The sequence below is a fragment of the Scaptodrosophila lebanonensis genome, unplaced genomic scaffold (genome assembly GCF_003285725.1).
Source record: "Scaptodrosophila lebanonensis strain 11010-0011.00,11010-0021.00 unplaced genomic scaffold, SlebRS2 tig00000072-arrow-pilon, whole genome shotgun sequence".
Lineage (NCBI taxonomy): Eukaryota > Metazoa > Arthropoda > Insecta > Diptera > Drosophilidae > Scaptodrosophila > Scaptodrosophila lebanonensis.
Window position 1 is genome coordinate 4,632,282 of NW_022060558.1, and position 18,420 is coordinate 4,650,701.

Below are 18,420 nucleotides of genomic sequence, written 5' to 3' on the forward strand. Positions count from 1 at the left end.
ATTATCGGATAATTGAGGAAAACCTATCGCCAACACTCAGATCACTCTCCACATAGCCCTGACTTGGCACCCAATAATTTATCTGTATTCAATATACTTATTAAGAACCAATGCGATTCAACGTTTAAGTAAACGTCTTTACCGGGAAAAAGGGTGAGTACAGGGTATTTACAACTCAGGCAGAATGGGCTTTAAAATTATACTCGTTTGTATTTAAATATAGGGTTTTTAATATGGAAAAATGTGTATATTAATGGATCATTTAATATGCGCTTTAAGATGAAAGCAATCGTTGCGATTAAAGTTAAAGAAAATTATTTCACAGCTAATTTCCTTTATCGTTAGGTGAACGAAATAAAACAAAAAAGTACCTTTTGAACTTTATTGTATATTTAATAAAAGTATTGTTTAAGTCAAGAATTAAAACAGCTTAGTAATATCATCATTAGGGTTTTCAGTAACTCACTCATATTTTGTTTTATATTTACGCTTGATTAGAATAGTTTATAGGCTAGTATATTCTTCTGCCCCATAAAGCAGACTCGGCAAGCGCTTTATTACGAATTCGTAATTTGTTAACTAGTGCTAACTAGTACTTAGTAGTTATGTATAGTATATGTAATTAGAATAAAGGAGATATTTGTAAATGTATGTTGTGTTTGTCTAATGGAAAATATCGAATATCAAAAGTATCCTTATTAGAATAGAATCATTTGAGTCGGCATTTTGATGTTTGTATTTTGTATTTGTAATACAACTGCAGACGATGATTAACGATATTTAAACTATTTTACTTAAATGACTTCAGTCGAAATTAGGACGCATTTCAACTTATACCCGAAGCGTTTATCGTTGCACTTATGTAACCGTTAAAAACTAAATACAGCACATGTTGTTATGTTTAGAACTGAACTAGATGAACTTGCCGTTCGGCCGGCGATAGTTTGTACAAAAGCGTTTGGCGTACAAAGAATTGGAAAAGATAATTGAGTGCTTAGAAAGCTGTGTGTGGCGCACGTTTTAAGTGAAACTCCACCATGTTGTCCATATCGCAAATGAAAGACTTAGATTTCTTAATATCAGAGTTAAGCACGCGCAAATGACACGCATAATCTGGCAACTTGTTCAGGCTGGCTGATAGCTCCTGTGCCGTTTTCTTTGCGACTTCGGCGAACGTCAATCGAGACGTGCCAAGACGCCTAAGCGGTCCGAAAGGCTCCATAGCGAGTATTTCTTTCATATCGCCGTAGTCCAGCACCTGCCACACTCCCGATTCCATGTTCCAGTTGAAAAGGATGCGGCTCTCATACTGACGATTGTGAAATGCACAATCCATCCGCCCTGTGCAGTGCAGACACTTTGTGGGAGCGGTAGGCAGCTGATCCCGAGCAGAGAATTGGGCCATTAGCAGGCAGCTGATGGTCTGACTTAATGGACACATGTTGATGATCTCGTAGGCCCAGTCATAGAACACATTGTAGATCTTCTGATGCTTTTGGCACAGCATGCTTATGACGTAGTAGGTAAATGTTTCCAGATCGAAGGAGTGCTGTGTAATGATGACACTATTGCAGCGCAGTCTCTGATAGGAGGCCAGTGAGATCATCTGCATTTCCGAATAGCAAGATCCGTGCACCTCCATCGGCAGCGAGGTATGATAGCCCGGCGAAATGCAATCGTCTGAAAAAGTGAAATCTCTATTATAAGCAGATTCGTAAAGTACTTTGAATTCCCTTGGGAATATTGACGGACATGCAATAAATTGTCTATGGATCCAGCAATATTTCATTTAAATATTTAATAACATTAATCATTGAAGATGTAACCTGTTTAACAATCAATGATGGCCCTTTATCGAATTTTTTTTATTCAATTTGATCAATGCAATTTTTTTTAGTAACTTTGGGCACAAAACTATTCTCAAACAGTCAACAGGAATAAAATTTAAATGCTTAAAGGGCGAAGAGGTTTAAAATGATAAAATATAAAACATTGGCGTTCGCGTTGCATAGAACTAATTAACCAAATAAATAAAATAAATAAAACCATTAATGATGAATGAAAAAATCTAGCCCGGAATTTTATTAAGCCGAACTTTTTTTATTACCTTCCTCGCTGGTTATCACCGACGTGGCATCGTCCTCCTCTACAAACAAACGCCGCAGTTTCTTTGTGCAGACTGGTTTTTCAGGCATTGTGCCACCCTGGACGGGAACCTCCACAATACGCGGCTCTTCGCGACGCGGTGAAAGAAATGATAGACCAGCATTGGGAGACATAGAGCCGCCTATCTCGAAGCGCTTAGCCATAGACACCTGCAGTGGTGACAGGGCGCCAAGCGGCCCGACTGGCTTATAGCTGAGCATTTGCTGTGTGGCCTGCGAAAGTGGCGGAGATTTCTGGTTATAGATCTGGGAAACTGCAACTGCAGAAGTGTTGGCATGGCGACTAGGCGAGCGCATTAGATTCGAACCGGAGGGCGGAGAACGAAAGCCCAAGTGTGGTGGTGGCGGCGGAGTATGAGATGGCTGTGCAGGGTGTGGCGATGATGAAGGTGATGCGCATGGCGAGTTGTGAAAAAAGTGTGCCGTAGGTGAAAAGCGATGCAAGCTGCGTGCGCCAGAGCTCCCAGCCGATGGGCTAAAGTGTGGCGCCGATGTCCGACCGGCCGAGCGTATTTTTGTGAAAGGAATAATGTTCTCGGAGTTGTCCTCGGAGAACTCGTACTTTTTCTCGGCAAGGCGGCGCTTGCGAAACGTTGAGATCTTCTCGCATTTTTCATTGTCCTCGGAGAATTCATAGGCATTTGATTTATCCGACATAGAGCTCGAACTGGCCCCGCTCTATGGTAAATATACAGAAATGGCATTAATAATTATGATTTTTATGGCAGTTTTTCAATGAACTAACACACCATTCCTAACCAAACTATACTTATACTATATACTTAACTAGATATAATATTGAATAATTATATTGAACTCACTTGTAGTTCTATGGTAGTAATGCCGCTGCGATAGGACTTAGTGACAATGCGTTCGTTGCGTTTACGCGAGTGACTGACCATTAGGCCGTTGGCTTCGCCTGTAACAGATGTGTTCTGCTTAGAGGCCGGTATAGTTGTTTCCGGTAGAGCTATGCTATTTGTCGCAGATGTCCCAGTGCCTGTCGCATGATAGTAGTTGGGCGTGAATATGGACTTATCATAGGACTTTGGTGAGAAGCAGATATTTTGCTGAACTTCGTTGTTGTTGCTTCGTTGGCTATGATCCGATTCGATGTCACTGAAATCAGCTATTATGCGTGCAACGACACTCTGACTGCTGCCCGAGTCCGTCTCAGAGCCTGGTCCTCGTTCCTCATCGAGGGGCAGCGGCGTCCTGGGGAGCACCAGAGTCTGTGGTGTGCCGGGTATGCAAAAACTTTCTTGCGGCACCAATACACCGCTGACCATAGACACGGCCGGCGTGTCAACATCAATGCGCAGCATATGCATGAACCCATTCGAGATGATCAATATGCGTTCCGGGCAGAGCAGGTTTATGTGCGGCTCAAAAGTTGGATCTGTCTCCGTTGAGGAATATTTTGTGTGCACCGTCAGATTACAATTCAGGCAGTGTGCATTGTAAAAGGAATCTAAAAGAGCAAAAAGTGAGAAGGGAAGAAAAGAAGAGCAAACAGTGGTTTCGAGTTACTGCACTTACAAGGACCGTCATCTCTTAGTTTCTTGCATTCTAAACAACCTAGTTTAGGAACTTTTACGTATGTTATGTAGCTTTCTTCACTTTCCTCTATCGCAGCGCCATGTACCAACAATATTTGCTTGTCAGCATTTTTCCATTGTGCCATGGTCACTGTTTTTATATTGTCCACGACATGATCATCGAAGAGACGTCGCGAAAAGCTGTGCCTTAGTTTTTTGTGCGGTTGAAAGATCCAGAAGTAGAGGCTATGGGGGAATAAACAGTAGATTTAAGGCTACGAGCGAAGTTCGCCGGTTAGAGCACACTCACATGTACTTGTAGCCCACATTGAAGGAATAATGATTAAGCATAGTGTTGTCATTGCAGACCACCCGATAGCTAAGCATATACTGGCCACAAGCGGTCAAACCCATAAACACGTGCCTGCAATGATTTAATGAAAGCGAGCCTACGACACACATTGCAACCAACCTACCCTTCTAGTGCATTGTTGGGTAGTAAGTCCTTGAGATATAACTTTAGTCTATTTGGCACCTTATCGTATGGAATTTGAGGCTTCTGGCCCAAACATGATCGACCAGAGAAAAAGCCCGTACGCTGTAATAAATCAAACCGTCATTGCATTTACATTCATACATTTCGCAATAGTTGTCCATAATACTTACTTCTCTGTCGTGAAGCATTTGCACAAAATTTCGCGATTGCAGCGCGTGTGTATTGGGTGTTGGAGTCAAAGCGGGCTCCTCTGCCTCATCCGAACTGTCCACCGTTGAAAAATCGTCGTCGTCAGAGGACGCGCTCGACAAGGACTCCACGTAATTCTGGTATTCAGTCTCCATGGCCTCCCAGACTCAAATAATCAGACTTATGATTTTCCCCTTCCCATTGCCATTCAAAAACACACAAACTACTAACTACTTTACCACCCCGCAACAACAACAAAAGCAGACGTAGCAGCGGTTGTCGTTGTGCCGTGCCCTTCGTTTTAAATCTTTTGGCAAGCCACGGCGACGGTGGCACACATCCACATCGACTTGCCAATGATTTTTTCAGTTAATAATCTAATAAGTTGCACTTTAATATGTTAAACACTCTCTGCCTCTGCAATGACTGTGATGAACTTCGCCGTCTTGTGCAGTCTGGCAGCGCCGTAAGTTTGTTTACGATTTGTCTAAGCAATGTACGGTGTGGCAGCCCGCCAGCAAGTAAGTGTTACCCTATAATAAATATAATAAAACGCATTTCAGGATGAAAGGCAACTCTAAGCATTTCTTGACCGCCAAATTAAAATATCATGGTCAATTTCAAATAAGTATCAAATAGTATTGCTTATACCAACGAATTCTTAATATTCGCCTAATTCAAGTTTTAGCCAGTAGTTCAAATTAAATTATTATAGAATTACAGAGAAAGCCTTGTTGTTTTAGGTGCAAAGCATATTAAAACCGAACGTGACCGTTGTATTAAATTTGTGTATGTTTATTAAATACAAATTTTTACAATATATGTAGAAATAAATAATCAATAACTTAAGTTTATTTGGCATTTGTTGTGCTTTCAGTTGTTAGTCCATTGGGAGCTGTTACTGTTTGGGTTGTTTCACTGCTCTTCGCTATATTAGTTGTATAATGTGTTTTCGTTTCTGGCATAGCCTTAAAGTCCTTTTTGAGCCATAGGTTATGCAGGTTTTGAATGGGCATGGGCACCTCTGCGGTGGGCGGAGAGTCCATGCTTACCACCGGTGGTTGTGGTAGTGGGGGTTCCTCACTTGCCTTATTGTAAATCACCCAGTTATCTGGCCTGAAATTGAACGGTTTTAGGCGGAATACCATTTGGAATGAAGCTTCAACTCACCTGTCTGGTTTTGTTAGCAGAGTGATGGGTGCAAAAGCTATGCTCGTTGGTTGGCCTGGGCGTTTGGCTGAGGACTCCTTCATGTCAGTCGAATGTTCTTCATAGTCATCGGATAGTATGTCATTGTCCAGTTGTTTGCCTAAACTGTCCGGAAACACGGTAACTTTGCTATTGGTGGTGGTACGAGAGGTTTGCAGAGCAGTGGTAAGCATGGGTAATACATAATTGTCGTCCAACTGAGTTACGTTCGTCGTGTTATTCGGTACCTCAATAATGCTTGCCAACTTCAGTTCGGTTTCGTATTTCTTAGTCGATTGTAGCGTATCAGTTGACTGTTTGGTAAGGCCGTCAGAAATGATTTTTGTGTTCAAGCTGTCGTCTTCGTCGTACATGTAATCGTCGTTGGCTGTACCCTCGGCAGTAGTAAGATTAGCTAGCGTACGGCTCAGGTAGTCATAGTCACGAATGTCGAGCTTATGGTCCGGCACACTGGACATCTCATTAGGGCTAGAGGCTTCCTTTAACTCAGGTGCTCGTGCATAGTACGGCACAGTGTGCTGTGGCTTAGACCCTGAGTTGGAGAAGGGGCTTAGATTATTTGCTTGGCCTAGCTCACGATCGTAGTAAAGATCACTGTGTGGATAATCTGGCCTATGCTGCGAGGCTAGTCCATATTGGCCGCCATTCTGGGGACGCACATAGGAGCTTACGGAACTAATAACGGGAGATGTGTCCGGACGCGGCCGTATGTTAAAGCTAAATATGCTGTCCGCTCCATTGGCGCTGGCTACCCCAGAAATGCTACCAAAGTTGCCGGCGCTAACTGCGCTGCTGGAGGCATGGACGAACCCAGACTCAGGATGTACGCCGACCTGTGAGCTGGTCGACACAGGAAAAGGTGATTGACCTTGGGTATGCAACGATGATGGTCTTGAACCGTAAGAAGTGGCTGACAGAATATGCGAGGTAGAGGTGCCGCTGTTAGGACTGTTCACCACAAAGGATTCAAAATGTGGTCTTTCTTGATGTGGCGCTGCCGCCGAAGGAGGTGGTGGCGGTGAGGTGGGCCGTCGATTGCCATTAAAACTATTTGTAGCAAATGTTAAAAAATTCTGGAAAATGTTTGGCTGTCGCGTCGTAGTTCGTCGATCGTCCTGTTCGTTTAGATAAATAATCGTCGGTGGTTTAGTCTTGTATGGTTGCACTGGGCTTGGCAACATCGTCGGCGGTGACTGATAGTAGGCATAAGCAGGAGTAGTGGTAGCATATTCGAGGTAGTGAGGCTCATAGCTACTGCCATATGTACTGAAGGGCTTGTAAACGGTCGTATAGTCATTGTATTCGGAGGTCAAGGGATGCGGTGAGGGATTTTTGTTCGTCTGGCGTATATTTATTTCGATTTCGTACTGATCCGCGTTCGGTCCGTTCACAATCACCTTTTGTGGTCGTGTATAAATGGGTCGGCTTTGGAACTGACTTCGTAGCTCTACTCCCCGTTTAGTTGTTTTGGAAACTTTAGGTGCCTTGGTGGTGCGTGTGGGGCGCGTTTGCTTTGTGGTAGCGGATGGGGGCGGGAAGCTTGCAGGGAGACTCGTACGGTTGCGATTAGAGTGCAGAAGCTTGACATCGGGCTTCTTGTTTGTAGCAAAGGGTGTTGCGTCCTTGTCGTTTATCAATTGCCCAGAATTGCGTGCCGTGCGTTGGACACGAGGCGGATGGTCGTCCGGTGTCGGTTCTTTGAGAGGATCTATAATGTCCTGATCAGTGTCGTCAGTGCTGTTCCCTATTGTGGGCTGTAATTTTGTCCTGAGTATTTTTATGTTGGTCTGAGTAGTAACAAAATTGTTTGTTTCTTGTCTTTTTTCTTCTAATTCCGTTACTTCAGTTTGAATCGTATTCGGGTCATTTGTCTGTGGGCTTTCTGCTTTAGAGTCATTCGTATTTGGTTCATTTTCTTTTGGGTCATTCGTGTTCAAGTTGTAATCTTTAGGGTCATTCTTTTTTGGAGGGTTTTCTTTAAGGTCATGGTTGCTCGGGTCATTTGTTTTGTGGTCAATTCCTTCAGGGTCATTGTTGTTTGGTTTGTTTGCTTTAGGGTCATCGTTATTGGGGTCATTTGGTCGTAGTTCAGTTGTGTTAAATTCATGGTTCCTTAATTCATCGGCCGTGGACTTAAAAATATCGCTTATCGTTGAATTCGCGGCACTTGATCCCTCACTGCTCAATGTCGTCAAATCACTATGTAACTCTACTTCCTCATTTCGAAAGTGCGGGCTCAGTCTTAGCTCTACGTCTTCATTAGGTAACTCTGATGCGTCGTTCCGAAGTTCTGGTTCGTCAGTGCTGTCAGACTTTCGAGTCAACCCAACTGTTTGTCCAAAATCTGTCAAGTTCTCTTTGGTATTACTGCTTATAGCACTACGAAGCTGAATGGCCACATTGTTAATCACTACCGTTCTTCTCGTTGTCGTACCAGGAGGTTGTCTTATGTTCGTCGGTTTCTTAGGAGACTTGTCCAGTTTGTTGTTAACCCCAGTCTTGCGAGTCGGAGTGGTGTGTCGGTTTTTCGTTCCGGTTGTCGTTTGAGTTTTTCGCTTGAGGTCGAGTTTGTCGTTGATTTTCGTCGTACTATTGGGTCGTTGGAAGCCTATCGCTGAGTTAGGCGTAAATGCTATGTGTGGATTGTGCGCGGAATTTGTGGGCTTGATGCGATTGCTAAAACCCGCCTTATCCTCCTTAATAACATGTACCACTCCTAAGCCATTGCTTGCGATTTCCGGGGTAACGAATGGTGTTTGTGGCGCAAAGGGATCCTGCTCTAACCAGGGGCTGAGATCAATCGGCATCAACACCCCAGCGCCACAGGTGACACGCTCGTTGTCATCAAATTCGGGCGGAATGAAGATGTGTGGTTGGAAAGTTCCACCGCCCACAGCACGACAGAGAACTTGAGCTAACGAGACGCGTCGCAGAGAATGTAGCTGTGCAGGAGTAAAGGAGCTCTCAAAGCCACCGTTTTCGTACCAGAAGCGATCTCCGCGTCGCGAGTTACTGAATTGTTGGGCAATAATGCAGGCAAAGGTGGGACCCACCAGACCACCTACTACTGGACGCTCCGCAATGCCGCCAACAAACAGATCGATGTCGTGCACACTGCGATAGGCGTGACTGATGCGCTTAGCTGATTCTGGACCCACCACATTGGCCAGATCTTCGAAGCTGTGGATGGGCGACAGACCACAGGGAACACGCCATGCGGTGTATGGCGCGATTCCATGATCTCGACCGCGTTGTACATTGATGGCAGCTAGATCCAAGCCAAATGGAAACCCGGGTGTTTGGAACAAGTGATTGGTCAGCTCGGGTGTAATGAACTCATCCCGCTTTAATGCTCGTTGTGACGCTAGGCCTCGTAAAAGTCGGTGCAGAGAGCCTGCGGAACCAATGTCACCGCGTTGGAACTCCTCGTGCAAACTTACATCTAAAGAAAAATTATTATGTCTGCATTTTGAAATTAGAAAGACAACTCACTATTGTTGATTATATTATGATGACGGTCGCAGCGCAAGTAAGAGTTTTGAACTAATGAATGCCCGAAACGAAAAGCAGCAGCTGCAAAAGAGTTGGCGACCGTCGGATTCACTTTGGCATCGTAACCCTCGTAGTAGCCATTAGGGAGCAGATCTAGGTCAAACAGTTTGCAAACCTCGCGACCCAGAATGATAGGTAAAAACTCCCGATACGTTATATGCTGAAACATAGCGCCAACAATGCGCCGCGCTTCCTGGTAGATTTTTTCGTCACTCCAGTGCGGGTTAAGCTCACTCAGTTCCATTGCAATTCGATTGTGTTCTCCGACCCAGACATGGTGCATAGCCAGCAAGCCGGGCTGCTCTCCACTCCGACCGTCTCCAGCTCGAATGCACTGTGTTGCGATTGCACCACGTTGGCAAACATCTTCCTCCGGCTTCCCTCGCCCGTAGATTAGCAGTCCGTTACGAAAAACGCGTGCATTGTCTGCTGACTTGGCGCTATTGGAATAAATGGGCGAAGCATCGATGTAGGAAGTGACCTGATTAGTTTGCTCTCGCCAGGACAATACGCAATCGCGCCGCTGCGCCGGGGCCGAACGCAGAAACTCCAAGCAACGGACCTTAAGGGGTGCAAGCCAGGGATCGTCCAGCGGCACTTTAATTGGAAAACAGGAAGGATGAAAGTCCTTCCCTCCACAGCAGCTGGGTATGGAGCCATTGATAGAGCTGTAAGAAAAGAATCCTTTAAAAAGTGCATTACAAAGCCTAAGTGTTAGTTTTATTGTCCTGATCATTTGTAAGACTCGAGCCTTGATTACCAATTAAGCGCTTCCTATAACAATATAAAATGATGTTGATTCTTGATAGACTTACCGGGGCTGGGCCGTGGAAGTCAGATCGTGGTCCAGCATTTGGCCCCACATTGCAATCATCAGGGTAAGCGGAGCCTCTCCTTCTCGAGCTCCATGCACTAAAAGACTAACGAAGCGCGACGAGGAGAGTGGACTACCGTCCGTGGAGCTGCGCACGCTGTCTACTCCATCGCCATATTCGGGTGGCAGAAAGCGATTAAATGGCATCTGGGCACTGCCCCAGCGGGGTCGCCGCTTGTTGTTGCAGGTGCCGTCATGGGTGCGATATCGCTCGGATGCAGGCATGCACGAAGGCGGATCACGAGGGGGGCACAGGCTCTCCAGGGCCGTGCGGCGTAACGAGATTTTCTGTGCATGCGACTGACGGGCCAGTTCATCGATATGCTGAAAGCTGCAAAAGGTTTGGGTGTTAGTGTGGACACGTTAATCCTGGCCAGCTTGGCAGCAATGGCGACTCCGTCGACATGGCTGCAATGAAACTTCGGTTTTAAGTGCTGGCAGTCAGTGGCGCCGGCTTCTATTTATAAAACGATTTTGGAGTTGGAAGCCATGGAAAACGAGTTCGCAGCGGAGATGGCTTCCAACAACGACACCATCAGCACCAACAAAAAATTAAAGCAAGTTGCGTTGGCATTATCAGCTTTGTTTGTGGGTTTGATGGGAAAACGTATAAAAAAAAGCATAGTGCCAACGTTGACTTCAATTTTGTAGTCGCTTTTGCTTTCCATTTGCAGCATTTATTAGCGCATTTTATTTTTTCGTTTGCGGTGAAAGTGGAAAATGTTTTTCCTCTCCACTTTTGTGGCCGCTCAGCTTGTTTTCAAAGTAAGCCATAAGTTGATTTTAATGAAGTTATAAGACCTTTGCTGACCTTTATTGAATCGAAACTGTCGCCAGCTTTGAATGCAAGTAACTGCAAATAAAAGCTCAGAGGGCTTACCTCGCGTATACGCAACATTAACATCAACATCATACTCACACACACACACACACACACACGCACGCACAAACGAGCACATACGTGTATGTATGTATAAAGCGCATTAGCGTCGCTGTCAATGAACTCTGAGCCAGCAGTCGAACTTTCGTACGGGAAGCTTCAAGCTTGAGGCCGAATTCGTGGCTTCGTGGCGTCGTGGCGCTTGTAGAAAACGAAAGTCGCGTCTTGTTTTTGTTTTTTCTTCTGTTTTTAGCAGTGATCTCCGACATTACTTTGTGTGTGTGTCTGTGTCTGTGTGTGTGTGTGTATTTGTTTGTTTGCTGCTCGTGTGTAAGTATGTATGTATGTGTTGCTTGTTCATTTGATGTTTTTGTCGTTTGATGTAATCGAGTTGCGAACGCTGATTATGCCCATCGGGTGTGAAAGGGAACGCGCGCTTTGGCGGACTGCGACACGCTTGTTTTTCTAACACACTACTTGTATATAATTTTCGAGTGTGAGTTTTGTTGTCCATATAATTACAGCGTTCACTCGCTTTCTTCTAATTTGGCCAATTGCTTTTTTTTTTTGGCATTATTAACGAGCAGCAGTCACATCATCAGCGAGGGTGCTGACTCGTCGAGCTGAAGATTGTACGAGTATGTGCCATATATGCACTCCTAGTGTATACATAAACTTCTCTCAATATACCCACACTTCTATAACTATAATAATATGTTTAGATTTTGAAATGCAAAAAAAAAAAAAATTACCAGCTAGATAGTAGCAGAAGTAGTTAAAATATATGTACATAAATCGACAAAACTTAACTAGACCTCTCTACTTTACTTTCCCTATAACACCTTACAAAATTATTCAATTGCTTAAAAGCATATTCAAATTCTACTTGCGATCTTATCGAATCACTTTAGAAACGTTTTTAAAGAAAACAATGTGCTTGGCTCAGCAATTGACACAAAAGTGGAAGTTCGATTGAGTTCCTAAAACATTGCTTGAGTTTCGATGTGTGCTTTCAAAATCTCATCTATTCAAGTTATTCAATGAATAAAATATGTTAATAAAATCTGCAGATTAAAGAAGAAAACAGATTATTCCATATTTTGGAGATGTACAAATGCTGGTACAGCTGTCCAACATATCCATTATGTTCTATAGTTTGAATCAAATTGCCAATTTGGATAAGCCCAAGTTCCCAGAATGTAAAGCGCAATAAAAATTGAATTTGATAATTTGTAGTTTAATCAGATACATTTTTTAGTATCAATATCACGATCCAACACAGTGCAAATACAGGTATCTGGGAATCACGCCATACCAGTCGGGCACACATTTCTACAACAGGGACCAGCTTAGCAGGCAGCAGCAACATCTTTACTCACTGTCGGGTCATCGCTCTAAATTATTGTTATGCCAGGCCATTTTGAAGCCCGACTGGGCATGCAATACTGGGGGATGCCCATTCATTTCAAAATAGAGCGATCAATGTAAGAGCTTCACAATATGACTCGTACATCCTTCCTAATTTCTGTGCATGCCAGGGTTCAAGGTACACGAAACGATACAATGGTTTGCAGAGTTACACCCTAAAAGGTCAGTCAAAACGATTTAGCTTGTTTTAATCTTTCCTTTCTCTATGTCTGTACGATCATCTAAGCTTTTCATCATTAAGCGTTAGGCTACCCTGATTTCAAACGAAGCCAACAACAAAATGTATTCAGACAATTAAAAATGCTTGTACCCCTGGTTTTTACAATAGAAGATAATAAATGGTCTCACACAAACAGAGAGACCCGCTTGGAATTACAATGATTTAAATGCAAAATTGTATACGAATTTATTGCATGTAATCCATAATTATTTGGGGCTAACTTAGATTTGTGTATAGATTGTACAATTATAAATCTAAATACACAAAATAGCTTCGCAAAAATGAGCAATTGAGGTAAAATAACCGACTCATTAAACCGGGTAATTGATGAGGTATATTTTCGTTTTTAAATAGCTTTTTCGAAACTCTCAAAAGAGTATTCCTGTTCATCACAGTTAAATGCCTTCTGAGTTCCCCCAATAGTTTGAAAACTGTCAGCCATTGATTGCAGTTTTTATTAATATTTCCTTATTTTGCCTCGGAGGCCATACCAGCCGCAACTTAGCTTTTCATCGCAAAGCAATTTAGATGACATTATATACTAAGAACTGTTCGGTCAGGAAAGTCCTGCATTCGATCCAATACAAACCACTCCAAAGTTTATTGATAGCTTTCAATACTTGTATTTGCAAAGTATTTAACATAATCAAAAATTACTCGAGTGTGCTGCCGTGTTGGCCTTTATCTGTTTTATTTGGCGCCAAAGACGTCTCCGAATGAATTGACACGAATGGGGAGTAGCCTTTGTGTCCACAGTTGTTGGTATGCGGCTCATTGATTTGCCAACGCTGCGCACTTCAAATGCAATTACATAAAAGTCTTATTGGCATTGTGGTGGCATTTGGCTTGGTCGAAGCTCATTGCACCTGATGCTCGGGCATTTCGACGATGCCGCTCGAATTTCGGGTGAAAGTTCTTTGTTCAGCTTAATGCGTATATGTGTGGAAAATTGCACGAAATTTTCACAATGCTCTCAACTCGTTTGTGAAAAGTGAAAACTTGCAAACTGGATAAGCAACAAGAGGCAACGCAAGGTGCTGTTGTTGCTACTGCCAGTACTACTGCTGCTGCTACGGCTACGGCTACTGGAGCCCGGTGGCATTTCCGATGGTGGTGTCCAGGCAACCAACGAGGTCATTTAACTTTGAGCCCAGGCAGCCAGCCAGAGTGTCAGCTTCAATTTACCTTCACTTATCGTGCAATTTGGCTTAGCCTGCGTAAAACTTGCCCGCTCGAAGGTGGGTGGGGTGGTGGAGGGCAACGCAATTATGTGGCATTTCAATGTCAAAGTGAAAGTTTACTCTTAGTCATGAGCAGCAGCAAGAGCTCCAACAGACAGTCGGGGCAATCGCATTGTTGGCCACATTTAGGAGCACTTTGATGGGGCACTTCAACTCATTAGCCAGAGCCGTAGAACTCGTTAATCAAGCGAGAAAGTTGGCGCATGTCATCGGGGCTCTAGCAGTAGCGAGAGCAGCAAAATCAGTAGCTGGCTAAGCGGGAGTAGCGGTTTGGGGCAGCACACTCATATGACCATGTTATTGGTTTTTGCATGCGCCGGAGATCGCTTGCGGCCCCAAACTTTTGCCTTGTTACACGCACATACTTGTAGTATACATATGCATACTTGTATATGTATATACATATATACACTTTGATTTTTAATTATGTGCTTCGCTTTGGCAATAGCTTTTGCCATTTGCCATTTCTATTTGTGGCCATTTTTATTGCAAACACGCTGAACTGAAGCCGCCGCCACAGCCACCGTCACCGCCACCCACACTACAAATATATGGCATATTGAAATACATATATGTATACATTTACATTTGCGAATAAGTAGTATTGTCTGGTATGGGCCTTATGACTCACTTTTTGCGAAATGCCTTCGTTGCTGCAATGGTCGCATAGGCGGCCATCTCTCGCCTCTCCGTATCGAAGTGCGGCTCATTGAAACGGGAGAGCAGGGCGGCCGGATGGTTGTCCTCAAGCAATTGACCTGCAACATCAAAGTAGAGGAACTTAGCTGAGTCTGATCAAATAATACAGTTTTATTTCAGAAAGCCTTCAAAAACTTAACTGCAACCTAATATTCTTCTATTACATCTAAAGATTTAGGAAATTGTATTGCTGCCAATTGTTCAGTATGTGCCCGTTCTCGTTAAAAGCTCAGCAACAAAAGAATTTCAATAGTATTTCTGAGATATAGACGAAAAGCTACAATATTTACTTCAAAATATATTTCGACTTAGCAACAACATAAAACAAGTGAGAACGCTACAGTCGAGCAAGCCAGACAGTGAAATACCCTGCACCCATGTTAACTTCCGTCACTGAGTTATATGCGCCCATAGCAGCAGCAAAAAGAGGAAGAAGAAGAGCGAACTTGTTGCTGCAGTTTGGGGGGGGGTTGTACTGGCGAGAACTTGTTTCGGTAATAACTTTTCTTAGCATTAACCGATTTAGATTAAAGTAGATTATTATGTATACATTTTGTGTGCAAAGTTTGGTTTAGGTAGCATTTGAAATGTGGACGGTATTGACGAAATTCTGTAGCGGGGGAAGGGGGAGAAAATTCCAAAAAATAAAATAAACTCGTCTTTTCTCGGACCTAGGAGGATCTGGATGCCAACTTTGGTTATTCTAGCTTTAATAGTTTCTGAGATCCTTGCGTTCGTCCAGACGGACGGAAGGACGGAGATCGATTTATCTCGTCATGCTGATTCAGAATATATATACTTTATGGGGTCGGAGATGCTTCCTTCTGCCTGTTACATACTTTGCACAAACCTAATATACCCTTTTTACCCTACGGGTACAGGGTATAAAAAGGAGTGTAAACAAGCCTGTCTCGGGAGGCACAATTAATAATACAAAGTATTTGATAAAAAAAACATAAACATTATTAAAACATCTAGTTCTATTAGTCAAAAGTAAAAGGAATGCTTAAATATTGTAATGCTCCATATATTTTTATCATTATATATCGTTTACAAAAGTATTACTCAAATATCCAGTCGTAAATACATTTCTAGCCGATTAAAATGCAAAATATAAACATGTCTTTCTTTATGGAAACATAGTATAGTACATATAGTATATATTGCAGTTTAAATGATATTTCTTTCACGGTCAAGTTAAGTATAATTTCCTTTTCCATGATAAATTTCAGTAGACTTCTAGATGCGGGTGGTATAAAAATAGTAAAAACCTTTCTATGGTCTTTAATATATTTATATTCAAATTTGTTTAAAATGTATATCGCCGAATTGAGTAACAGGAAAAATTATATACGAGGCTTTAAAAAATTGATAGTTCAGTGGTATTTTGAATGTTTTGTTCTCCAGGTTCTAATCGATGCCTAACAATTGAACAAATCTCCACAAATACGGCAGTGGAAAAAAAAGAAAAGAAATTCGGGAAAAATAACATATTTTGCTTTTATTAGTTTTGTATGAAGAGAGAGAGAGAGAGAGAGAGAAAGACAGAGACCACCTACCATTGCGCACCATGTCGGGCTGTATTTTTCCGTACACCTCGGCCATGGCATCGAGTCCTTGCCGCACGCTCACCTGCAGGGCCACATCCATGAGAGTGGGTCGATGGGAACGACCATTGCGCCCACTGATTGCCACACTATCCTCAAGCCAATCCCAGTCGCTCAGTTCCTCGGTTGCCAGGGGCTGCGGCAATTCCAGTGTGGGCGGCTTGCTGGAGGCATAGCTGGCATCTGTCACAGCCGATGACGACAACATTATCTGCAGCCACAGTTGCAACAACATTCCACAGCGTTGTCGTCTCATTTGTGGGCCAGTGCAGTGTCCGGCTGCTCGTTCTGTGAATGTATTGTGCGGGCAACGTGTGAAATATTTTAATCGTCAGGCATTCAATTCTATGAAATCATATTAGCTTCTGTTGTTGTTGCTGCCCATTGCGTTTTCCCCGCTGTGCAAACAAATATGGAATTTCTACATGTGATTGGCACGCTGGGTTAATGAAACACGACAACTACCATTCCCCAATGACTGATTGACTAACAGAGGCCAGGCCGCACTAATATGACGTACTTATATAGACGCATAAATTAATGCAAATACGTCTAATTAATTGGCGCCTTTCATTCGCCAGAAAAGCAGTAGCCTTAACCCATTAAAGCAACAACCTATTCCGATTAAGTAGTTTTTCTATTTATTTCAATTTTATTGGGAAAAAATTGTTACGTTACAAGTATTATGGGTTAACCAACGTGCACATTATTTTTTACAGTACACAAATTTTGTAATTCTACAAAAATTCTACTAATTCATGTTATGAAGTTATAGATTAGTAAACTGAGTATTTCATGAAATATCTTAAACACTATTGATAAATACTTAAAATTGTATTAATACAAGTATAGTATAAGCACATTGCAATTCAAAATTCAATTCAATTGACAAAACAAACGCAGTCATGTTCCCTTTACAGTGTCTAACAACAAATACTTTACTGCATCCGTCCTATATAATCTTTTGCTAGAAATAGATTTTGAATTACTTTGAATTTGGTTGTCGATGGACTCCATTCCGACTCCCAAACCTTCACCTATAAAAAGAAACTTTCTCAATTCAGTATGAATCATATCGTTTTAGTTAAATGGCCTATGTTAAGCTAGGTTTTGACATATTATCTGTAAAAAGACCCCTTCGTGCTAAGCTGTTAGTAAAAAAGTACAACTAGTCCTCGCCTCAAACGGGCGAAATCGTGTTAAACGAGACATGGACTCCATACAAGATATGGGGTTACGTTTCTAGACTTCGACAAATGTACAAAAATAGTTTTGCTTTTTAAGTTTCCACTGTTTTTAAGGTAAAACAAGATAGAACGCTACAGTCGAGCAAGCCCGACAGTAAAATAGCCTGTACTCTCCACAAAAAAGAAAAATTAAAAAAAAAAAATTTTTTTAAAATTAAATTATTAAAAAAAATGAATGAATGAATTAATTAAAATAATTAATTAAATTAAATTAGAATATATGTTTATGTTTAGTTTTAACAGCATACATTTACATCACGTACCTATGCGTGTTTATATGCGTGTATGTATGCAGCACAAAGTTGAACAAAAGCAGCAACAACAACAACAGCTGCGGGCAGCGCTGCCGACAGAGCTGCAGGCAGCGCATGAGCAGCGATTTTACTTATGGCTATAACTTTCTTCAGAATTGACCTATCATGATGAAATTTGGCACACGGACACATTAGTACTAACTGGATGTACCAAAATTGATTTTAAAATTCCGAGAATTACGGAAGTTATAAGAAAAATTACGAATTGCGGGGGAGTGGGGGGGTGTATCAGAAAAAATAAACAAACTCGTTCTGCATAGGGCTTATAGGAACCTTGATACCAATTTTGGTTATCCTAGCTCTTGTACTTACTGAGATCCTTGCGCTCATACAGACAGACGGACAGACGGACATGGCTATATCGACTCGTCTTCTCATCCTGATCAAGAATATATATACTTTGTGGGGTCTGCCACGCCTCCTTCTGTGTGTTACATACATGCGCACAAAACTAGTATAGCCTTTCACCCTTTGGGTACAGGCTATAAACATGTTCGAAATTAACAAAAAGTTACTCCGTGTTGATTATCATTGACAGATTAATCTTAATAGAAATAAAAATATTTTTAAGCGTAAACAAGAAAGGAATGCTAAAGTCGAGCAGGCTCAACTCTTAAATACCCTGTACCACCCCACAAAAAATAAATTAAATTAATTTAATTAATTAATTAAATTAAATTACTTAACTAAATTAATTTCATTAATTAACTCATCTGCAAAATATGGCTAACTGAAAGCATGCCTGATGATTGGAATCTCGG

General features: G+C 42.3%; 2 protein-coding genes across 2 annotated transcripts; both read right to left on the reverse strand.

The window, feature by feature from the left end:
- Positions 1 to 831: 831 nt before the first annotated feature.
- LOC115625176 lies at positions 832 to 4,766 on the reverse strand. The gene is made up of 7 exons (XM_030520139.1): positions 4,370 to 4,766; positions 4,180 to 4,301; positions 4,014 to 4,127; positions 3,705 to 3,949; positions 2,987 to 3,636; positions 2,108 to 2,843; positions 832 to 1,680 (listed from the first exon to the last, which is right to left on the reverse strand). Exons 1-7 carry the CDS (start codon positions 4,541 to 4,543, stop codon positions 995 to 997), a joined length of 2,727 nt encoding a protein of 908 aa, XP_030375999.1. The 5' UTR covers positions 4,544 to 4,766; the 3' UTR covers positions 832 to 994.
- Positions 4,767 to 5,239: 473 nt separating this feature from the next.
- Positions 5,240 to 16,576, reverse strand: LOC115625455. The gene is made up of 6 exons (XM_030520503.1): positions 16,051 to 16,576; positions 14,424 to 14,550; positions 9,965 to 10,354; positions 9,090 to 9,817; positions 5,559 to 9,039; positions 5,240 to 5,504 (listed from the first exon to the last, which is right to left on the reverse strand). Exons 1-6 carry the CDS (start codon positions 16,352 to 16,354, stop codon positions 5,240 to 5,242), a joined length of 5,295 nt encoding a protein of 1,764 aa, XP_030376363.1. The 5' UTR covers positions 16,355 to 16,576.
- Between the last annotated feature and the right edge of the window lie 1,844 nt (positions 16,577 to 18,420).